Source organism: Bos grunniens, chromosome 28 (genome assembly GCF_055505025.1).
Source record: "Bos grunniens cultivar Pamir isolate PY7600 chromosome 28, Bosgru_T2T1.0, whole genome shotgun sequence".
Lineage (NCBI taxonomy): Eukaryota > Metazoa > Chordata > Mammalia > Artiodactyla > Bovidae > Bos > Bos grunniens.
Genome location: NC_141192.1, coordinates 12,000,658 through 12,025,061, shown reverse-complemented (window position 1 = coordinate 12,025,061; position 24,404 = coordinate 12,000,658). Strand labels below are relative to the sequence as shown.

Below are 24,404 nucleotides of genomic sequence, written 5' to 3'. Positions count from 1 at the left end.
GGGTTGCTGCCCATTCCAGCAATGCAGTGGGGCTGTCACCGGGAGCAGGACGACCCTGCAGGGGGAGGGCCCAGGTGTGGTCATCCACCCGGAGCCTTCAGGGCCTCTTCCTGCCCCAGACTCTTGGATCCTTGAGGTCTTTCGTTTCTGTATTTGGCTCAAGAACAGAGCCTGGGTGGAGACTGATGAGAGGCCGTGGGTAGCTGCGGGGAGGCCTCCCTTCTCTGCGCACATGGAAATCTCACCACCTGCTGGTTACCCAGCCAGGTCTGGACACGCGGGCAGCCTCTCTGGGTCCTCTCTCTGTCTAAGAGGAGACTTTGGCCTCTGGGAAATGGACACCCCTGATTGGTGGAGGCTGCCTCCTTGGCCAGACTGCTTAGCTGGGGCCAGGGGACATCAGATTCCAGAGGAATCAAATCTGATGACATTTGTGCTCAGCGTCTAAGCTGAGAGCAGGATTCTGTTTCACAGCTGTCATGGCCTGCTGTACTGCTGGGCAAGGCCAGCCCTCATTTCCTGCTCTGTACAGTGAAGTTGGTGTGAATGGTCCTTCCACCTCTGACTTTCTACAACCATATGGAAATTTTGGCCTGTTTTGGCTTCCAAATTCCAGAAGAGTGAGAATCTGGCCAATTCAGAGGAAACATGATGTTAGGGTAACCATTCTCTGCATCTCCTTGGAAAAGAGTTTAGGACCATGGAACTAGAGGAGACAGCAGGGGGACTGCAGCTGCAACAAGCCTGTGTAGGGCACCTCTGCCACCCTGGGCTTTGAGTCAAAGCAGATGTCTTGGTCCCCAAGACATTTAGAGCTCCAGAGAGCTCTCTCCCTCCCTGGCTTCTCCTACTACCCCCACCCTGGTCTGGGCCATAGCCCTCAGCACTGTGAGCCAGAGGGATGGGTAGCAGTGGAGATGGGGGAATTATCATTATTATACCCATTTTCCAGATAGGCAAACCAAGGGACACAGAGGTAAATTGATTTTCTGATGTCACATGGCCAGGATGTGCCAGAGATGAATTTGAACACCTTTCTGCCTTGCTCTACTCGGTTTAAGCCTGTGTTCTTGAACACCAGATTCCCAGGCAGATGAGAGACATCGGTTTCCTGACCATTTGGGACAGTCCCTGAGCCTGCAAGAGTGAATGCCAGAGACACAGCCACTCCTTCAGGTTGGGTTCAAGGTGAGACCTCACCTCCCAGCCCAGAGATGGAGAATTCAGGGTGGGCAAAGTGCGGGACAAACCCCACTGCTCCAGGGCAGGGCTGACCCAGCATAGAAAGTCAGACTCAAAAGTTCCAGCTTATTTCTCCCAGGCTCTCAGGTTGGAGGCCAAGGCCCCCTGGAGCAGAGCCAGGATACCTTTCCTGCTCTGGTCATGGCTGGCCCAGGGAAGGGGGCCTGGTGGGAATTCTGACTGGGAGGGGCTGGCAACAAGCAGGAAGCTGGCAGTTCAGTATGGCAGGAAAGCATCAGACAGAGGGTGAAGGACCCTGCATCCTATGGGAGAGGTTTCCATGAATCCCCTCTTGGCACTTTACAGTCTGAGCACTGCAGCCACTCCAGAGGCCTCCTGGGCTCTGCTCCCAGCCTCTTCTGGAGTTTCTTTTGGAGTTCCACAGCTGAGCCTGATGCAGAAGCAAGGGAAGGCCAGTGTCTGTGTTTTGGAACTTTCCTATCAAAATAAAAGGAGCTGGGGAAAAGCGAATACTGTTGAAGCCCAGGCAAAGATGGAGAAAACTGTGCCTTTTATGGCCAAAGCTATTAAAAGTCTACTTAGGAACACGGTGGCTGGCCGAGGTTTGCCTTCCTGCCAGGATTCCTCCCAGCCTTCCCTCCGCTGTTGGCCCTTCCTGACTTCACCTCGGCGCTTGTGAAGGGTTTTCAGGGGCTCCCGACAACTTTACACTCGCAGCTTGGCGAACACCCATCTGCGTGGATCTCAGAGCGCATCAGGATTCATTTCCAAGGACCAGTCGTATTTCACGGTCTGTGCGGACTTTGCCATATTGGAAACTGCTGGCTGTGGAGGGACCGTTAAAAACAAATGTTCTGTGTTTTCAGCCTCTCTCACCTGCCAAGAGGTTTCCTTGATGGCGCTGGCCCAAAAAACCATGGCAGATGAAGATTAGATTAGAATAAATTGATTTAGAAGTGACACGAGGCTCCTCGGGAGAGGCTTAAATATTTCATACTTGAGTATAACATAGATCTCAGCTGGGCGCTGCAGGAAGCGGGAGGGGAATGGGACTCCTTTAGCCAGATTCAGCGCAGCCTTGGAATGTGACGCATGGAGGCAGGATGGGCTGATCTTCCGTGCTGCTGTATAAGCCTCTCTGCCTCAGCTTCCTGACCTGTGGTTGTTGCTATGCTCAGTTGTGTCCGACTCTGTGACCCCATGGACTGCAGCATGCCAGGCTTCCCTGCCCTCCATTATCTCCTGGAGCTTGCTCAAACTCATGTCCATTGAGTCAATGATGCCATCCAACCATCTCATCCTCTGTCGTCCCCTTCTCCTCCTGCCTTCAATCTTTCCCAGCACCAGGGTCTTTTCCAATGAGTCAGTTCTTTGCTTCAGGCGGCCCGAGTATTGGAGCTTCAGCTTCAGCATCAGTCCTTCCAATGAATATTAGTTGTAAAATGTGATAAAAGGGTGTTTATGACTAGTCTCTTAGAAGTTTTTGGAAGTCTCCCCAAATCAGCCTGGATTGGGGCCCTCTTCCTAGAGTCCCAGGAACTCTGGGCAGTGTCTGGAGGTTGAAGGCAGGGTTGGAGATTTCCTCGTGAGACTGGGATTCATAAACTAAAATCTCTGAGGCTGACACTCGTCAAGTCATAATCCCACCTGGGTGAGGAGGTGCCCTCTCCCACCCCACCACCTTTACACCCTCACTGGAGTTCCATCTGGCACTTTCTCTGCCTCCAGTTGCTCTGGCTTTTCTCTGAGTGATAGGATTCCTGGAGCACAGACGGAGGGACATTTTTCCAGGGCCTGCACACCCCTACCCTATCCCTACCCCAGCGGCCTTCCATTGAAGTTACCCATCTGGAGGGAACAGAGTGATTTGCATATTGAGCTTGGAAACCATACCATTCCCCCGGGGCTATTCCTTGACCTTTATTTACCTTGGTGACCCGAATAGAAGGTGATGAAAGGGGGAATTAGGGATCATTGCCAGTATCTGGCATGCTATAGTTCATCGGGTCACAAAGAGTCGGACATGACTTAGTGACTGAACAATAACAATGCCAGTGTCTAGAGTAACTGGGAGGAGAAGGCAATGGCACCCTACTCCAGTACTCTTGCCTGGAAAATCCCATGGACGGAGGAGCCTGGTGAGCTGCAGTCCGTGGGGTCGCTAAGAGTCCGGCACGACTGAGTGATTTCACTTTCACTTTACACTTTCATGCATTAGAGAAGGAAATGGCAACCCACTCCAGTGTTCTTGCCTGGAGAATCCCAGGGACAGAGGAGCCTGATGGGCTGCTGTCTATGGGGTCGCACAGAATCGGACATGACTGAAGTGACTTAGCAGCAGCAGCAGCAGAGTAACTGGATAGGGGCTCTTCTGAAAGCGGTGGGGGCTTCTACCCTGCATGCCAATAAGTGTCTTTCTGGCGCCAGTGAGACCTTTCTGCGGCCCAGGCAGTGAAGAGTAGAGTGGAGTTCCTGTGGGCTGGGGAGACAGCAAGCCTTCTTGAAAGAAAGCAAATGTGAAGGCATGAGCTCTGACCTCGGTTGGATCCGTGGGTCCAGTTCATAGGGAGGACGCAGCCAGAGAAAAGAAAAGCCTGGTTTCTTATTGCCTAGGAGAAAATTCATCTCCAGGAACATTTCTCTTAGAGTGTGTGAGGTCTTCTGGGGAGGCTTTGCTTCTCCAGGGCAAAGAATTTTAATGTGGTATTTGAATGTCTGGCCAATGAAGTAATCTGAAGGGATGGAGAATAACTCTTGGGAGACAATTTGTGGGGCCGCAGGGCTCTCTAGACCTTTCAGCAATGACCCTGATTCTGCGACCATTGTCTTGGGCAGGTTCTCATCACCCCTTCAGTCTTTTTCCCTCCCAGCCCTTCCTTTTCACCTCCCAGGAGGTAGATGGGATCTTGGCAGCTGTCTACCCCCTCACCGCTGTGCACGCAGGGTAGGTGAGCCCCATGCTGAGAGCCACAGGGGGCTAGTTGGATGATGGCATTTGTTCACTGTTTGAAAATGGGCGTGGGGAGTTAGGACCCTGGCGAAAGTACCAGTGGCTAAAAGGGCGTTGGAGGTGAGCCAGGCTTTCATTTTTCCAATACATTTTGAGGATTTGCAATGTGCCAGGCAGTCCTGGGCACTGAAGATACAGCAGGGAACAAGGTGGGGCTTTTACTTTAGGGATGGAGAAGGGGAGAGATAAAAACAAGCAAGTAAACACGTGAAGGTTATTTCCGGCGTCCTAAGTGCTGTAAGGGAAGTGACGTAGGATGGCAAGATGGAGGATGAGTGGGTGAGGGCCGCTTTTAATCAGTGGTCAAAGGCACACTTTGAGGGAGTCAGTGGAACAGAGGAGGGATGAGAGAAGATGCAGACAACATCATCTTCCTGACAACAGCCAGGAAGGTGTTGTCACTGTCCAGTGTCTTGGGCCAGGAAGGTGACAGTGGAGGTGGGGGAAGCAGACCGATACGGGACATATTTTAGAGGCATCACTGAGGACGTTTGTTGACAGACTGGATGCTGTGGGTATAGGGGAGAGAGACGTCAAAGGTGAACTCAGAAAAAGTTTTGCTGAGTATATGTGTTTACTCTATGCTGTTGCAGCCAGTGATTTGTGACCTCTTATGGAAGAACACGAAGAGTACAATCAAGTAGTTTACTTCAAGAACCAGAACCAAAGGGGGGGGAAAAAGACATGCAAAATAGCCCCAGCCTAGGGCCAACAGAGTTATCACAGTTGAGTTTCAAATTGGACTCGGAGTTTCTTAGCAGGTAAGGAAAAAGAGAAATAATACACAGCTAAGATAATATTAATGATTTTTAGAGTAAAAAAAAAAATACCATTTTCTCAAAGGAAAGCTGAAATTCTCTTAGCACTAGAGTCTAAACAAATTTTTTTCGCAGGATGCTTTTTTTTTTTTTTTTAACCAAGATCTCTGCTTGCAGTGCGGAGTGGGATCTTAGGCATGCCTGTGGCACCTGCACCAAGAAATTGTACCTGACTTTCCTAAGAGTTGTTGCCCAAAGACCCAGGGCGTCCCATTAAAATGCAGCTGAGTGGGGGAAAGCATGACGGTAGCCTTCTAATGGTTCATGGAAGATGGAATGTTAAACTGTCCTTAGAAACCAGAGTGGAGAATCATAACAAAATAAAGAAGGGCTAAAAAGTGTCGAGACTCGGGAATGAAAATTGCGATCCTTGTATGAGTCAAAAAGTCGTGCATTTTTCTTACATTTGCTTTTAATGTTCTACATGCAGAGTTCATTTTTTTTGGATTAAAAAATTGGTATCGCCACATCAGAGACAAACTTGAAAAATACTAAAAAGAGTAGATAAAATAAAAATTAAAATCTGCCCTCATGGATAACCAGTGGTAATGTTTAATGCACTTCTTGGTCTTGTACAGATGTGCACATGCGAACACACATACACAAACCAGATATTTGTGTGATAAATCTATGTCACACTTCCTTTCTTCTTAGATGCACATTTTTCATCTTTAATATTTCCAAGTGTGCTTCTTTAACGTTTCCTTATATTGAAATATTTTTTAAGTCTGAGGTGCATCTTAAAATCACTGCTTTTGTACAGGAAATACTGTATAAAGCTAGAATATTAGGTTTTTTGTGCATATATAAATTGATCTCCTACAACTTTCATTTAACATTACATTATGAATATTGCCACATGCCCTGAAGATAAGAGTTTTCCTGGCTACATAATATTCTATCCTAAGAATGTCCCCTTATGGACTCTTTTTCTTCTCTTACTGGAGAACATAGTTTTTCAACCACACACAAGTACGAGAAGTGACTCCCATAACCTAAGGTGAAACCACATAGCAGATGAACCCTGAAACAGAGTTTCTGTGTGTCCTGGTGGCATTTGGTACAGCAGTGGCCCAGTGCCCCAGAGGCCTAGGTCCTCTCACTGCCATGGGTCCAGCTGTGACCCGAGTGTGCTGTCACTGCCTTTGGGTGCCAGCTGGCCCCTCTTTAAGACAAGAAAGCTTGCTGAGGTTCTTTCCCTTTGAAGGATGCTGATAACTAAACCTGGCTAGGGGATCTTCCCAACCCAGGTTTCCAATCCATGTCTCCTGCATTAGCAGGCAGACTCTTTACACTGAGCCACCTGGAAAGCCCTGTTTATATGCATATGTATGTGTATATATATATATTTATATGTGTGTATATAAATAATTTATGTGTATACGTATGTGTGTGTATGTCTATATGTATGTGTGTGTGTGTGTGTGTGTGTGTGTGTATAAATTTAGCATTTTTAGTGGCTTCTAATTTCCAATCCCAGAACCTCCTTCTGGCTTCTTCAAATGAGTGCTGTTGGAGGAGGTGACAGGGAGGGAAGTTTGGAGCGCTGTCAGAGGATCCAGTCTCACCGTCCTCTTACCGGAGGAGTGACCTCTGACATGACGGCTTCCTTCTTAGGGCTCAGGTTTCTCCTCTATAGGGGCTGGAGGCTAGGCTGGTTTTTCAAGGGTCCACATTTGAGAATTCCAGACTGGGGCCTGGTCATTTCCTGGGTATCTGGCCACTTTAGATTAGAAAATCCCCAGAAAACCTCAGGCAACTGCACCAGGATTGGATCCCATTGCCCCTCACATGTCCTAGAACATTCTAGAGAAGCTTTGCCCTTTCCCTGCAGCAAATTGGACAAATACAACTTATTAGTTGTGCTAGTGGTACACTGACACATTAGCATCTTCAGTTTACAAGGCAACTTGCCGTCCGGCCTCTCGTTGAGCTTTACAAACACCCTCGGGGATGGGGGGGCACTGAGCGCATTGCATCCATTTTACAGGTCAGGGATATCAGGATAAAAGGTGAAGTGACATGTCCAAGGTTGTACAGGTAGGGTAGTAACACGTGAGATGACTAAGGGCTTCCCTGGTGGCTCAGGTGGTAAAGAATCAGCCTGCAATGCGGGAGACCCAGGTTCGATCTCTGTGTTGGGAAGATCCCCTGGAGGCAACCGACTTCAGTATTGTTGCCTGGAGAATCCCATGGACAGAAGGGCCTCGTCCATGGGGTCACAAATAGCTGGGCACATCTGAGCGACTAACACTTTCACTTCAAGTTGTGAAATGAGGTCTCTCATCCCTGAGTTTGAACAACCGTTCCAGACACACTTCTGCTCACCTAGCCAGGATAAGCTATTACAGTGAAGCCAGAGGGAGCTGGGAGTGAGGCTGGAGGGGAGGCCAGGAGGTGCTGGCTGGAGAGAAAGGAAGCGGAGCTTCTGAATAGGTGGGGACCCAGACAAAACAGTCCTACAGAGCCAGGAAGAGCTGAGGGTTTTCTCTCAGGAAGTACTGTCCCCTCCTGCCCTTTGCAGTTGTCCTTCTGCAAGACATGTGGCATGACCTTTCATGATTACACATGTGGAATGTGTCCACATCCCAGTTGAACAAAGTAGATTTGTAACAGGTTGAACAACTCCAGCTACTGGTAATGGATCAGAAACGACGTGGAAGGAGGCGTTTGTGGACTGCCACTGGGCTCCATCCTCAGCCACATCCTGCCCCACCAACTCCTGGGAATGTGGACACTGGGCAGGAGGCAGGCTGCCACTGGGCAGGAGGCAGGCTGGCTGTCATTTGCCGATGACATTCAGCTGGGAAAAGCTGAGGCTGTTTTGAATGATGGGCATGAATCCAGTGATTTGAGTGATGGGCTGACTCAACCAAGAATAAATGGCGAGTTCTATTCAGGGATCTTGCAAACATATACCTGTATAGAAAGGTGGCTGTGACTTTGTAGCATCATTTTTAGAGGGAAAAAAGGAGGCATTCAAGTTTTAATTTGTAGGTCAGAATGAATGACATGTGAAACTGTCAGGAAACATCATTAGCAGTGTGGATTCTGCTAATAGAGGTAGATGTTCCATCAGAGGGAAGCAATGATGTTAGTTTATTCCGCATGTTCACAGAAGTGGGATTGCTGAGTTAAAGATTATGAATGTGTTTATAATTCTCCGTATGTATTACCAGATTGACTTCCAGCTGGTGTGTCCCCGACCCGGTTACATGCCCACCAGCAATATGCAAAGAGTGTTCCTTTCACTGCACTCACACCAGCATTAAGTATTATCCTTTTAAAGGATAAAGTAAAAACGTGTCACATTGCAATTTGCATTTGTTTATTACCAGTAAAGGTAAATTTCATTTTTACTTTAGTGGCCATTGGTGGTTCTTTTATGAATTATGGGTTCGTGTCATTTTCTGATTTCTCTTGGGGTTTTCACCTTCTTCTTACATGATTCGCCTGAGTTTTATACCTTACAGAAACCAGCTCTTCTCTCTCACATTTGTTGTAAATATTTCAGAGGAAAATATTTTCTGCAGTTTCTCTTTTCCTCTCTCTGGATCCAGGTTCCTGAATGCCTCAGTCTCAACTTGCATGAAATGTCCCGTGAAATTCCTGGAGAGCCTTCCAGGCCATATGCTCGCAGCTCTGGTGCTCACATGTCAGAAACGATGGAGCTCATTCTCCCTGCCTTTGCCACCATATGCGCGCACCCCTAATCTGATGGGCAGATCGGCAGCTGGCGGGGAGGATGTGCCCGTGGCTGGCAGAGGGCTGCCTGGCAAATCTTGACATCCCGGAAGGAAGGAGATGGGCAACGGAGATTCCCTTTCTAAAAATGAATCCCTTTGTTCAGAAAGAAAGTCATAGATGTTGTTTTTTTATTTTTTTTTGAGATTGGGGCATTTACATGCACCTCTCAATTAAGCTAAGATTCTGTCTCTTTCCCACATGGGAGTGAGGAGCAAGATGAAAGTGTCCCTGTGCTACACCTTTGGTGACATGCAGTAGAGAGCTCAGATTCAAGTGCCAGAGTTCTGGTTCAAGTGTCACTGACCCCCGCCCGTCATGTCACTGTGGATAGGCCATCTCACCTGCCTTTCTTTCATTTCTTTGATGACTGTCCCTGGATGCCAGTGTGGTAGGTTGTGTCACTGGGCTTCAATCCTGCTTTCCCAGAGGAGGTGGAATGGCATTATCAACCCCCCGCTGCCACCCCCCTGCCTACTGCTGAGATGCCCAGAAGGGCAGGCTCAGTGGATCACTGCACGACAACCAGCTTTTTGAGCAGATTTGCCTGGTCTCCTTGTCAGGAAAATGGTAATGCTGGTCATCTTGACAATTCTGAAGTCCATGGTGACCTGGCAGAAATGGCCTCGCCCCAGCCTCCCACACACCTCTACCCAGCTTTCTAGATCAGGGTCAGCAAACAATGGCCAGTGAGCCAAATCTGGCCACCATGGGTTTTGTAAATAAAATTGCATTGGCACACAGCCATGCTTATTCATTGATGTGCTGTCTGTGGCTGCTTCATGCTCTGACAGTACAGTTGAGTAGCTGCAACAGAGAACATAATGGCCCACAAACCCCAAAGTCTTTCCTGTCGGTCCTTTATCAAAAATGGTTCTGACTCCTGCTCTAGGATGATGCTTATAAAGTCTGGTACAGGGAAAAGTGTACGTGGGTCCAGGGCAAAGCAAGAAAATCAAGGGCCAGAAGGTGAGCTTCAAAAATAGCTCAATTTATTCAATATAGAGACTGCCCTTTATACCAAGATTCTATCTGTCCTTTTTTTTCTGTTAAAATGTCTTGACTTTTACAAAATAATGATGATGGTAGACTTAGTTATTTTTTCAAATGTCCTTACTTGACCAAATAAAAAGTTGGCCATTCTGTGCAGATTCCCAAAATACTTTGAAAATTTTATCCACCTGTGAAATACTCAGATCAAGAACCACTAGCTCTCCTACCCCAGTTGACCCTTCCACATCAACCCAACTCTTTCCTTTACACTACTCATAACCATATATATATTTTTTCCGGCAGTATTCTCATCCATTCATTCAGTTGGTACACTCATTCATTTATTTACTTATTAAGACATATGTTAGATAGACTTGAGGATCTCAAACTTTTGGATGATCCATTTTCATTCCTAAAAAGTACCAAGGAACCCAAAGAGCTTTTGCTTTTGTAGGTTATATCTATTGACATGGAAAATCAGTATTGAGAAATGTTAGTAATACTTACTAAGAATGCATTTAACAATAGCAACAAAAAAAACTATTGCATGTTAACATAAATATTTTTTATTAAAAACAATCATTTTCCAAAATAGAAAAAATATAACAAGAAGAATGGTATTGATGCCTTTGCAAATCTCTTTGTTAGTTGTCTTAGTAGAAGACAGCTACATTCCTATATCAGCTTACCTGGGAGATACTGTGGATTTGGTTCCAGACTACTGCAATAAAGCAAATTTTGTGATGTAGCAAGTCATACATATTTTTTGGTTTCCCATAGCATATAAAAGTTGTGTTATATTCTATTAAGTATGGAATAGCACTATGTCCGAAAAACCAATTTATATATCTTAATTAAAAATATAAATTATTGCTGAAAATTGCTAGCCATTATCTGACAGCAAAAGGTTGCCACAGACTTTCAGTTTATAAAAACACTATATCTACTTTTGCATTCAGCCTGTTGCAATACGTTGTTTTGGTTGAAGTATGTAGAGAAGATTGTGCTTCACTCAGATTTGTAGTTGAAAAAGAGAAGAGCCTTTTCAGAAAATTGTGGATAGTTTTCTTTGATACTACACCAAAACTCAACAAGTGCAAGTTTCTTAAAGTTCAGTTGTGATGTGGAATCTGAAACCATATTAGAACTTTTGGTACCTGGTTACATTAAAATTCATTCATCTATCTTGAACTTTAAATGGAACTTTTACCTACATGTGATTTTGGAGTATGATGTATTAGTAATCCATTAAGTATTCAGAAACACTCAAGCTCACAATGGTGGAGAAGCACTGTCCAAAATCCTAAGTTTCATTCGACAGGTTGGAATTTAGCTTTGCCAACCACATGGTCAGTTGTTGAGCCTGTCCTTAAAGTGACAGGCTTGCTTCACTCATTTTTGAAGCGATGTCTACCAGATACCCCTATCTGAATAACTTTTGTTTGTCTTTCAGTTGTGCTTTCAAATAAAAATGATGTTCCATGAAAAATAAGGCAGCTATTTTTGGTTGACACTCACACCATCACACAAGTGATCCTTGAGGTGGCCGTAATATGTCCACCTCACATATACGTAATATGTATTTAGCAGACATGGTTTTAAAGACTTCTGTCACACACAGTGTTAAAAAGATGTGCGGTCAAGGACTGAGCTTTAGTTAAATTAATAATTTGTGCTGCTTCATTAAGGACATTCTTAAATACAATTTCTCTTTTGCTTGTGAGTCCATCAGAATAGCATGACTGCTGGTCCAGTTTGGTGCCATAGCTTTGGTGTGTGAAAACACCAGAAATTTTACCCACCGTTACTTTTCCAGCATCAATGCAAGCTGTAATACCATCATAACAAACAGTACCTCTGGCTTAGTACCGTTATGAAAAGAGTTTGAATTGTGCATATACTGAAAGGGTCTTGGAGATCCCCCGTGGTCCATAGATTGCATTTTGAGAACCACTGTATTAAGTGCAGTGAGGGATTCATAGCTAAGTCAAATCTAATTCTTGACATCAAGATGCATGCATGTTTGTGTGTATGCTCAGTCTCTCAGTCACGGCTGACTCTTTGCCACCCCATAGACTGTAGCCCACCAGACTCCTCTGTCCACAGGATTTCTAAGGCAAGAAAATTGGAGTGGGTTGCCATTTCCTCCTGCAGGGGATCTTCCCAACCCAGGGACTGAACCTATGGCTACTGCATTGGCAAGCAGATTCTTTTACCACTGAACCACTTGGGAATCCCTGACATCAAATTACTTGTCATCTAATGGTGGAGTTTGGCATCCTAGCAACTGAAATCCAAGCCTGAATGGGACATATATTAAAAGATGTCAATTTATTTTATTGTGGGAGAATGTGCATAACATAAAATTTAGTTTTAACCATTTTAATTGTACAGTTTAGTGGGCTAAGTACATTCACAGTGTTGTGCAACCATCACCACCATTTAGCCACAGAAAACTTTCATTTTCCCAAGCTGAAACTCTGTCCCCACTAAACAATGACTCATTCCTCCCACTCCCAGCCCCTAGTAGCCACCATTCTACTTTCTGTCTCTCTGAACTTGGTGATTCTAAGAACTGCAAGGAGATCAAACCAGTCCTTCCTAAAGAAAATCAACCCTGAATATGCATTGGAAGGACTCATGCTGAAGCTGAAGCTTCAGTACTTTGGCTACCTGATGGGAAGAGCTGACTCATTGGAAAAGATCCTGATGCTGGGAAAGATTGAAGACAAAAGGAGAAGGGGGCGGCAGAGGATGAGATGGTTATATAACATCAGTGACTCAATGGAAATGAATTTGAGCAAACTCTGGGAGACAGTGGAAGAGGAGCCTGGCGTACCATAGCCCACGGGGTCGCAAAGAATCAGACTCGACTTAGAGACTGAACAGCAACAAAAACAGCAACAACAAATACCTCATATAAGTAGAATAAATGGCCTTTTGTGACTGGCTTATTTCGTTTAGCACTGTTTCTAAGGGTCATCTGTGTTGTAGCATGAGTCAGAATTTCCTTCCTTTTTAGGGCTGAATAATATTCCAGGATGGCTATACAACCTCTTCTTTATTTCCGTTTATCCATCCACGGACACCTTGCTTGCATCCACCTTTCAGCTGTTGTGAATTAAGATTTTTTCATTTCTAATCTTTGTTTAAAAAAATTGTTTTAATTGAAGTATAGTTGATTTACAATGCTGTTATAGCAAAGTGATTCAGTTATCTCTCTCTCTCTATATATATATATATATAGATAGATATAGATATATTCTTTTTTAGACTCTTTTCCATTATAGGTTATTACAAGATATTGAATATAGTTCCTGTGCTATACAGTAGGTCCTTATTGTTTATCTGCTTTATATGTAGTAGTGTGTATCTGTTAATCCCAAACTCCTAATTTATCCCTCCCCTCCCCTTTCCACTTTGGCAACCATAAATTTGCTTTCTATGTCTATGAGTCTATTTCTGTTTTGTGAAGAAGCTCAGCAGTATCATTTTTTTTTAAGAGTCCATATATGAGATATCATATGATGTAAATTAAGACGTTAATTTCTGCACAGCCTGGTCTTGCTCTGTTGGCAGCTCCTGATCGTCTTTCTTTCCTTGTTAATAAGACACCAGGTGCCTCCAAGTAAGGCTTTCTTCTAGTGCTGCTTGCCCCACTCAGTCGAGGAGGCCCACACATCTTGACCAGGTGGTCAAGAACACCAGTTATCGTTCTAAAACGTGCTGCTCAGGCCTCTCCCACCCATCCCCATCCCCAACCCCACCATCTCTTCCTCCTCCAGTTTGCATCCTCTCTCTACCCCAGACTAGATGTTCAGCAACAGCTGGTCTCCTTCGTTTCATCTCGACAAGTCTTTATTGATGACGCATTATTTGCTCGTCAAATAGATCTGCCTTTTCAAACACTTACAGTCCTGGGCTTGGCTGCACGTTTGCCTGGTAAATCTGTATTTGCACACGCTGGAGTTGTCAGCTCAGCTCAATAGAGACAAAAAGCTCTGTGCGTTGGATGTAGGCGTCTGGGGGAGAGTTTCTGAAGCACAGGGATTTTGTTCGACTAGCCGTGTGCCGCCTTACCTACCCAAGCCTCCCTAAACCGTATTTATAAATCATTTAGATATTTTATTACTAGATTTACCATCTCACCCAGCATTTTGGCTGTTGTGCTGCAGTATCCGATAAATCACGCGCTAAATGAGAAATGGGTAAATGGAGATTCACTGAGGAGAGACGTATGTTATGTGAAACACACAGGAAAAGAAGTCACATTGCCTTCTGTCCTCCTTGTATTCTCCCCAAAGCACCAGGAAAGATGCTTACAAGGGGCACTCACCTTTTATCTCTGAGATGACCCAAACTCCATGTCACTTGTCATTTTCTGCTCCATGTGCTTGAACTTCTGGTTGGAAAAGCCACTCCTATTTTCACAATAGAAAACAAGCTCTTGAAACCCCCTGATCATGGTGAAAATGATGTGTCTGCCTCATGTTTCACTGTATATAAAGCCTTTCTAAGTACATTATTTCTCTCTGTCTTCACAACACACCTGGTGTTCATGATAGACTCTGTGTGAAGTGCTCGTGTGGTGCCTGGCATCCAGGAGGGACTCTCTGAGTGGATGGTGGTCAGGGAGGTGTTATCCTTATCCTTGTTTACAGATGGGAGCTCAAAGAGGTAATGCTAACTCACTAAAGCCGAACAGTCTATAAAGAGTAGCTGCCTGCAATGTAAAGTCATCTTTGGCCAGGGGGCAGGGCCACTTTGGGGTTCTTTTTTCTGTAAACAACTGTTACAGAGTCATACCTTCCTCTCGACCTGCCCAGATGCCAAAATAATCTGATGAAATGCTTTTCTGCTGTTTTAAGAGGAACTTAATACCAATAAGGGGTCAAGAGAGGAAGAAGGAGAGGATTGGAAAGTAGAAGTGAATCAAGCATTTTCTAGGTGTCATGTAATATGTAGTTTAATGCTTCAAATGAACTACTGGGGAATATTATCTCACGGTTTCATAAATAAAGAAAATAGGCACAGAAAGTTTAGAAAACTTGCTTAGTATTACAGAGCTGATGAGAGAAGAATCTGGGATTTCAAACCAAATGTGTTAAGAATTCACGTCTGTTTTAGCATGAAACTAACCATGGGCTTGGGCTACTGCAAAGGAGGGTCAGGAAAGGGCTAGCTTCTTAAAGGTCATCTGGTCCGGTGGCCTCACCTTGAACTCAATGGCTGTGGAAAAGACTTCAGAACCTTGATAGTGAGTGGCTTAGTTGTGTCCGACTCTTTGCAACCCCATGGACAATAGCCCACCAGGCTCCTCTGTCCATGGGATTTCCCAGGCAAGAATACTAGACTGGGTTACCATTCCCTTCTTTAGGGGATCTTCCCAACCCAGGAACTGAACACAGGTCTCCTGCATTGCATGCAGATTCTTTACTGTCTGAGCCACCAGGGAAGCCTCCATGCATTTTATGAAGTGACATTGTCCGTGGAGGTGTGGCCAAGGGCCTATTCTTGGGGGGTGGGTTCAATAACCTCAGATATGCAGATGACACCACCCTTATGGCAGAAAGTGAAGAACTAAAGAGCCTCTTGATAGAAGTGAAAGAGGAGAGTGAAAATGTTGGCTTAAAGCTCAACATTCAGAAAACTAAGATCATGGCATCCGGTCCCATCACTTCATGGCAAATAGATGGGGAAACAGTGGCTGACTTTATTTTTCTGGGCTCCAAAATCACTGCAGATTGTGATTGCAGCCATGAAATTAAAAGACGCTCACTCCTTGGAAGGAAAGTTATGACCAACCTAGACAGCATTTGGCAAAACTAATACAATTATGTAAAGTTTAAAAATAAAATTAAAAAAAAAATAATAAAAAATAATAAAAAGCAGAGACATTACTTTGTCAACAAAAGTCTGTCTGGTCAAGGCTATGGTTTTTCCAGTAGTCATGTATGGATGTGAGAGTTGGACTATAAAGAAAGCTGAGTGCCAAAGAATTGATGCTTTTGAACTGTGGTGTTGGAGACTCTTGAGAGTCCCTTGGACTGCAAGGAGATCCAACCAGTCCATCCTAAAGGAGATCAGTCCTGGGTGTTCATTTGGAGGGACTGATTTTGAAGTTGAAACTCCAATACTTTGGCCACCTGATGCGAAGAGCTGACTCATTTGAAAAGACCCTGATGCTGTGAAAGATTGAGGGCAGGAGGAGAAGGGGATGACAAAGAATGAGATGGTTGGATGGCATCACTGACTCGATGAACATGGGTTTGGGTGAACTCTGGGAGTTGGTGATGGACAGGGTGGGCTGGCATGCTGTGGGGTCACGAAGAGTCGGACACGACTGAGAGAATGCACTGAACTGAACTGGGTTCATATTAACCAAGAGAAACTGAAATAAGTTTATGACTGACTGATCTATTTCAACACCCATTTGTAAGTGGGGAAACTGATACCAAGGAAGGAAAGATGTGTTCCCAAGCTTTGTGACTGGTGGAGTTGGAACCTGTCTCTAGTTTCCAGACTCCGGGTTCACACTGAGTCCCATCCCCCGACTGTAGCCTGAGCTGTTTCCCCAGTGTTGGTAAAGCACTGAGCTTAGAGATTGGCACATTCCATGCCGTCTGTTTGAATCTGGACCATCCAGGTTATCCTGGGCAGACCTGTGCCCAGGTGGTCTCAGAAAGCACGGGGGTGAGCCGACCTTGCCCGAGGACAGAGGAACAAAGTGGCAGTCGATGTCCTATCAAAGCTCAAAGAGGTTTCAATGTGAGGCGTGAGAAAGAGTCGGAGCTTGGTTTTGTCTGAAAGGGCAGCTTCGGAGCCTTCATATCTCTCAGGTTTATAATTTCACCTTGTTTCGCCTCCCATCCCGGCCATGCTAGTCATTTTGGCAAAAAAAGCCCTGGATGGAAGAAAGACAGGTCTGTCCCTGCAAGAACAATTTCTCTGTTGTCTGTGCAATGCCACCCAATATGATAAGTGAAATGTCGATACTTCAGACGCCACGGGTCAGGATATTTATTCACTTTCTTTAGTTATCGCCAAGTTCAGCCAGCTGGCCAAGGAGCAGCTTTTAACTTCTTTGACAAGTAAAGACCCGCTGTGAGGTGGTAACATATCTTCCAGCATCATCTTTTTGCAGCTCTTTGGATTTCTCTAAGTCTTTGCTTACTGGTGCTGGGCCATGGACCTGGGACAACAGGGCAAGGCACTGCAAGCCCAGAGAGCTCGGGTCCAGGTGAATTTCTCGGTCAGGGCCAGAGAAACCCCAGACCCCCTGGCTTCTGACTCGGTGCTTCACTGAGCTGGTTCTCAACCACTGAATCAGTTTACAGCAGTGGTTTTACCTCCCAGGCCCCATTTTGCTGTGTTTGGAGACACCTGTCACAACCAGGGAGCTGCAGTTGGCATCTGGTGGGTAGAGGCCAGGGGTGCTGATAAACATCCTACGGTGCCCAGGGCAGTGCCCACAAGGAGCTCTCCAGTCTGAAATATCAGCAGTGCTGAGGTGGAAAGATCCAGTGTAGAGGCTCAGGCTGTGTCAGATGACCAGCGTGACCATCAGGCACTGGATATCTATCGCACTGGCTCCTAACGAGATGCCTAAGGCAAAGAACTATCCAGTCCCAAGTGTTCTTTGTGTTGAGGCTGAGAAAGCCTGATTCAGGGTCCTGGGGTTCTAAGCAACAGAAACCAGCCCAGCCAACCTAAATCTGGAAGGGAACTTATTAGAAGGGGCTTCTCAGGTGGCTCAGTGGTAAAAGAATCTGCCTGCCAATGCAGGAGACCTGGGTTCAATCTCTGGGTTGAGAAGATCCACTGGAGAAGGAAATGGCTACCCACTCTACTATTCATGCCTGGGAAATCCCAGGGACAGAGGGGCCTGGTGCCCTACAGTCCATAGGATCACAGAGTCGGACATGACTAAGTGACTGGGCAAGCATGCATGCAAGTATTGTAAGGGGAGGGGTTAGCAGACAGAAACAGAGGAACGACCATGTACCAGGCCCTGCAAAGATCAGGGATGAGGCCACTCCAGCGTGGAGCAGGGACTTTAGCCAAGTCTCCTCCAAGTGCTCTGCAGGCTCAGCAGGTCCTGCCCTTTCATCAGCAGCAAGGGGGTGTAAATGCCTTGAGAGAGAGTCTGATTGGCTGCTCTGGGGCTGGGCCCACAGTGGCCAGAGGTCAGGTGCCTCCAGAACTGCATGTGAAGGGCAGGGGGCCAGCCTCAGAGAGAGGAGAACTGAGGTGCTCTGAGCAGAAGAGGCTATGCACTGATTGGGCAGAGCAACAGGTGTTACCCTAGAGCCGTCATGTGCTGTTAACAGAAATGCCATGTGCTCTCTCTTACAGGACTCCTCTCCGAAGACCCAGGCTGGCAGACATTGTCACCAACCACGTGGGGAATTGAAGCAAAGGCCTCTGAAACTGCAAAACCCACTGAAATGGATTTTGAGAAGAATACCCAGGTGTCTGGTGAGGCGGCCTTTCATTTCTTATTTTGCAATGACACTGCGTTTTTCACTTCATGTACTGATCTGACTAAATGTGCTGGGTCGCTACTGTGTCTAGGCGCTATGCTAGGCTCCCGCGCATAAACAGGTATGGACCTCAGCTAGGAAGAGCTTGCAGTCTACTGCGGGTGAGAGAGAGATAGGATCAGGGAGAAAGAAGGGGGTGGGGAAGAAACGGGACAGAGATAAAAAGATATCAAAAGTTGGGACTTAACTGGCAGTCCAGTGGTTAAGACTCTGCACTTCCAGTGCAGGGGACCCATGTGGGATCCCTGGCCAAGGAACTAGATCCTACATGCTGCACTGTGAAGCGAAAATAAAAGAAAACAGATTATCAAAGAAAGGTGGTTTGAAGGGAAAGGGGAATTAGCCATGGAATATCAGAATCCCACTTGGGCCATAGATTCTTCTGTGAACCTGCTCCCCCATCAGCAAAGGAAGAAGACAGGCCAGGAAGGAAGTGTTGCCACTGGCCAAAGGCGCATTGGTGCCCCCAGAGCAGTGTTCAGTGAGGGGGTAGTGCTGCTCTGCTGTTCCCCACGTGTGTTCATTACTGTGGGAACCATGCTCCCCCAGGGACCCTCCTCTGGCCTGCACAAGGCCACTGCAGTGTTGGCACGGGAGACCCTGCATCTGTTCCTTTTATTTGTTCTGTTAAAGAAAAAGGCCCATTGAGGGTGCACTGGGGGATCCAAACCACTGGTCACAGGGCAATTATTTATTACGAGCCTTGAATACCTTCCTGATTGTATAAGGTTTTATTGTGTTTTTACATGGAGGGCAGACTTGCAGAGTCAATTTGGCAGCCGAGACAGGGAGGAAAAAAGAGCTTTCAGGGATCATTCTGGGAGTTAAAAGTTCACCTCGAGGCAGAAGTTCAGAGATTTGGTGTGATCCTGGGGAGTCCACCAGGAACCTCTTGAATCCCCATTAGTGCTTAACCTTCCATGGGAAGTCATAAAGAAAGATATTTCCCCCTTTCTTTTAACAATAATGTGACTTCCCCTCTAAATAGCCCAACTGTTGGACTCTAGGACACCTGAGGAATCCATTTCCAAAATGCTGAGCTGTTTCTCCAGCATCGAGACTGCCTGCAGCCCTGCCATGGCTTGTGAGCCCTGGGAGGATCGGGAGGAAGGGGACCTCGGGCTGGCCAGGGCTGATGGTGCCACTTGGAGCGGAGTCTTACATCCTGTGAAAAGCAGGGGTCTGACGAGACTCGCACTGAGAGCTCGGCCAGCTTGGAAACAGTGTGACTCCTTGGTCTCATGGACCAACTGCCATGACCTTCCCGGAAACATTGCTGAAAGTGACAGAATGGCTCAATTTTGGGTTGTGCTTCAGCAACCTCAGGGACTCAGCTCTGAGAAGTGCTTCTCTTTCCTGATGCACAGGCTTAACGTGTATGCAACAAACTGGCACTCTATCCACGTCTGCTCCTGCCCGCGAAGCCTCTAATCACCACTAGCTCCTCCTCAGTGGTTATCACTGTTTATTGAGTACATACGGTGTGGCAGGCAGTAGCCAAAGTACCTTAAAGACATTATTTCAATGAATCCACACAAAAAATATTATTATCACCTGTACTTTATGGAGATAAGTTCTAGGGCTCAGAGAGGTTTTGTAACTCATCCAGGGTCTTACCCTTAGCAGGTAATGGAAGGAAGCCTCAAACTCAGGTTCCTGTCATGCAAATAGCTTCTTGTAACTTCCAGCTGCCTGCCCTGTGCTGGCTCACCTTCCCTACCATTCCTTAGGACGTTCCTCACGCTGGGTGCTGCTGGTGGCCATGTTGTTTGGGCCAGTGGCTTGGCCTGGTGGGAAGAGCATGAAAATCCCTGCATTTTCCTCTAGCTCTGGGGTTACTTTGCTGCTGTTTAGTTGCTCAGTCCTGTCTGACTCTTTGCAACCCCAAGGACTGTAGCCCACCAGGGGTACTAATAATTTGCAAAACTTTTCCCTCTGGTGTGTCATTTGTTTTTAACTTTTCTTATGGTGCACCTCATTTTAAAGACAAAAGCAAGGAGGAGCCAGGTCGCAAGACAGAGGAATTTGGGGGAGTCCACGTGAACTGGAAGGGGCTTCCCCAGTAGCTCAGATGGTAAAGCATTTGCCTGCAGTGCAGGATACTGGGTTTGATCCCTAGCTTGAGAAGATCCCCTGAAGAAGGAAATGGCATCCCACTCCAGTATTCTTGCCTGGAGAGTTCCATGGACAGAGGAGCCTGGTGGGCTACAGTCCATGGGATGCAAAGAGTTGGACACGACTGAGTGACTACCGCACAAACACACATACACACACACACACACACACACACACACACACGAGCTGGAAAGATGCTTCCTTCCTTGTGGATCCCCAAGAGTGTATGTTTTTGTGCCACGAAATATAGATGCAGGATCAACAAGGTGGAAACTTAAAAATATACACACACACACACTACTACTGCTAAGTCACTTCAGTCGTGTCCAACTCTGCGCAACCCCATAGATGGCAGCCCACCAGGTTCCCCCGTCACTGGGATTCTCCAGGCAAGAACACTGGAGAGGGTTGCCATTTCTTTCTCCAGTGCATGAAAGTGAAAAGTGAAAGTGAAATCGCTCAGTCGTGTCCGACTCTTAGCAACCCCATGGACTGCAGCCTATGAGGCTCCTCCATCCATGGGATTTTCCAGGCAAGAGTACTGGAGTGGGGTGCCATTGCCTTCTCCCACACATACATACATACATATAACCTACACCATTACTTTATAGTAAAACAAACATAGATGTGAAATGGCACAGACTTCAGCATCTGTATAAACTTTTAAAGTAAAGCATTGGAAAGTCAAAGAAATGTCACATCCATATTTGGCTGCTTTGGGCTCTGCCTCCATGGGGAGCTTCTCAGTGGGAAGGCTTGAGAAGCCCTGCTCCCATGGGAGCTAGCAAACCCCAGTCCTTGTGTTAGGTCTGCCCCTGGTTAACTGTGTGATCCAGCTACATCCCAGTGCTTGTCATTAACTTCACATTCGCAGAGCAGGAGATCTAATTGGGCAGGGTTACTGTTTGCTGATGAATCGTCGGTGCCTAGAACAAATGTCTAGTACATAGTAGGGGCTCCTGAAGGGGTGTTGCCCATAATAGAACAGCATGCTCAAAATACACTCTATCCATCACTCTCCCAAAGATACAGTTGTAGCTGTGTTCATCAGCCTACTGTGTGTGGGACTCTGGGATACAAAGATGCCTGAAGGAGTCCCCTTCCCTCCCCCCGTTCAGCAGGCCCAGAAGCATGTGCTCTGATGAGCTGATGCTGAGGATAGTTCTGGCTCTCACTTGGTTCTTGTCTGGGTATTGTGGAACATCAAGGTCAAGAATGAACACTTTGTCATGTGTCCTTAGAGGTCACCTTATCCACTCCTCTGCTACCTCAGAGCACCACCCCCACTTGGAGGGGGGCCCCTCGGGTGGTCAGGTCCCATAAGACTATCAGCAAAGGTGGTCCTTCCACGTCATGGTGGTCCCAGACCCCTCTCACACAGCTTGCTCTAAAGAAACATGATCCGGACTGTTTATGGGGTGTAGACTCTGATATGTGGGTGGCAGGCTGCTGAGCCATCGGCAGGCAGTAAAGTCTTAAATGTAGGCCTGTTTTCCAGCTACAGCTGCCACATCAAAAGAGCACACTCCCTACAAACTTCGCCCTAATTAAAAAGTTACAGTAATCCTCAGGATGGAGGCAGGTCAGACACCCCTGGAGACAAAAGTTCTCTCTGTGGCCACAGACCAGGCCTTTCCTCCCACCCCAGGCACTATTAAAAGTGGGGCGATTTTGTCAGCATCCCAGACTGGGGTGAAATAGGAACAGAAATGTGGCCTCCCTTCTTACTCGTATTTTGCTTCAGAGGGATCTAGGGCCAAACATTGGAAAAGGGGCCCTGGCTTCCTGGACAGATCTCTCTGTTTCACACATTTCCGTATTCTTTGGGGTCTTTCCCAACTGTGGTTTCAAATGCCTCAGACCCCTGGGGGCACATGTTAGGGAACCATGGAGGGTGGTTCTCTCCTCCATCTGTAGCCAGGGTGGTTAATTAATAACTTTGATTGCTGATTGGAAAACTGAGTTCTGGCAAAGGGAAGAGGGGTTGCCTGCAGGACTCAGGCCAGCACCAGGGCCTGAGGACAGCACCCTAAGATCCCGACTAGATCAGCCCACAGTTATGAAAGCCAGAGAGGTAGCAATGCTCCCCAGATGGGCCATCTGCTCCCCCACATTTCCTGGACTCCTTATAAGTGGGCAGAGTCATGTGACTGACCAAGGAAAAGCCCACTGGAGGGAAAGATGCCTCTTGCTGGCTGCAGCAGGGAAAGGCCCATACAGGATTCCCCAGGCTTCCCCCCATGGCCATGACTGGGAACAGTGGCCCACAGAGGAAAGACTCCCTACGTGCAGATCTTGCATAGGTACCCCCCCTTCCCACCACACACACATACATCACAGACTCACACTGTGGGAGAGAAATGTTTGTTTTATTATCTTTTATTGGAATATAATTGCTTTACAATGTTGTGTTAGTCTCTGCTATACAATGAAGTGAGTCAGCCATATGCATACATATATCCCCTCCCTCTTGATCCTCCCTTCCTCCCCCCTACCCCCATCCCACCCCTCTAGGTCATCACAGGGCACCAAGCTGAGCTCCCCGTGCTCTACAGCAGCTTCCCGCTAGCTATCTATTTTACACATGGTAGCGAAAAATATATTTTTGCTGTGCTTAGCCCCAAAGACTTTTTTTCTGCAGCGTAACGCGCCCTAGCTTTTAATCTAACCAATACACTAAATTAGCCCAATGAGCCCACAATATTTACTGATACGTTTATCCTTTAGTGCTCCAAAGACCACCATGGAGAAAAGTTACATGAAAACAGATTTCAGCTCAAACATAAGAAAATACTTTTTACCCTCCAGGGGTACTCAGTTCTGACCCTCAGAGAGCAAGTCCCTGCTCCCTGGCCAAGCAGTTTCTTGCGTCTCAGCACCAAATGGAGCTAGCTCTGTTTTTTTGTTTGTTTGTTTGTTTTTGGTAGTAGAATATTTTTGAGATGAAAAAATATTATTTTAAGTTGTGGTAAAATACGCATAATTTAAAATTTACCAACTTAACCATTTCTAAATGTTGTGCAACTATTACCACCATCCATCTTCAGAGCTCTTTTTATCTTGCAAAATTGGAACTCTAATACTTTTTAACAGAGACATCTAAAGATGAGCTGGGCTGCCTAAGGGCATGATGCAAAGTCTGCTTTTGCACAGCTTTGTAGCCAAGGTTGGACAATTTTTGGCAGGAGAGTGGTGGAGCAGGAACCACTGGAGTGGGGTGGAGAGTCGCCTCCTGTACTCAGGGACCTCTATCCGTGCATTGCTCTTTTGTGTAAATTACAAAGAGGCTTTCTCTTTCCTTTTGAGGGTGAATCATCTGGGTGGATAATTTTTTTTTAAGAACCCAGTGTGAGTGACCAGCAAGTTTAAATTGAACGTAAGGCAGGATATCAGCCTCACAGGCCCTTGGCTGGGCGTCTCTGGGCAAGGCGGAAGCCATGCGTCTATATGTAGCAGCCCCAAGCACTGAGCCCCATCTCAGACCTTTCCCTGTGCCCCAGCGCTTTCTTTTACTCACTGCAATAATCCAGTGGGCTGGATGTTATTATTCTGACTTGAAAAAATGAGAAGACTAAGGCTCAGAAAATTTCAGTCAATTGCCTAAAATCACAGTCAGGAAACAGCAGAGTGTGGTTCAAATCCAGTCTGTCCACTTCTTCTGTTTACTTCTGCCTGCAGCTGTCCCCACTTGCCCTAGGGGTCTGTGCCGGAGGTCACACCGTGTACGGAGCTGGGGCTCAGACCAAGGGTACTGGACAGGTGGAGTTGAGGTGTCTTGCTTTCACAGGCCCACGAGAAAAGTGGAATTTCCACACGCGTGATAAAAAGAGACTATTGATAATGCTCTAAATCTTACTTGAATGGAAGTATTTAGAGTCACAACAAAACATATTGTTTCATCTACAAAGACATAGGGGCTGAAGGATGCCATGAAATACCTGCCTCTGTAGCCAACCAACATTGTCCCATTTCAGTCCC

At 46.4% G+C, this 24,404-nt stretch overlaps 1 protein-coding gene across 3 annotated transcripts in view; it reads left to right on the top strand.

Moving 5' to 3' along the window:
- Window positions 1–24,404, top strand: part of LOC147342852 (uncharacterized) — a 239,908-nt gene that overhangs the window by 140,803 nt on the left and 74,701 nt on the right. Inside the window, exons 1-2 of one of the 3 annotated variants that reach the window (XR_015156751.1) lie at window positions 4,462–4,974; window positions 18,124–18,246. Coding sequence is in view for 1 of the 3 variants with exons in the window: in XM_086381801.1 (XP_086237927.1) it covers window positions 18,124–18,246 (123 nt within the window). In the remaining 2 variants the exon portion in view is untranslated. Of the gene's footprint in view, window positions 1–4,461; window positions 4,975–18,123; window positions 18,247–24,404 lie in introns of those variants that run through there. The other 2 variants (XR_015156750.1, XM_086381801.1) reach the window with 2 other exon arrangements.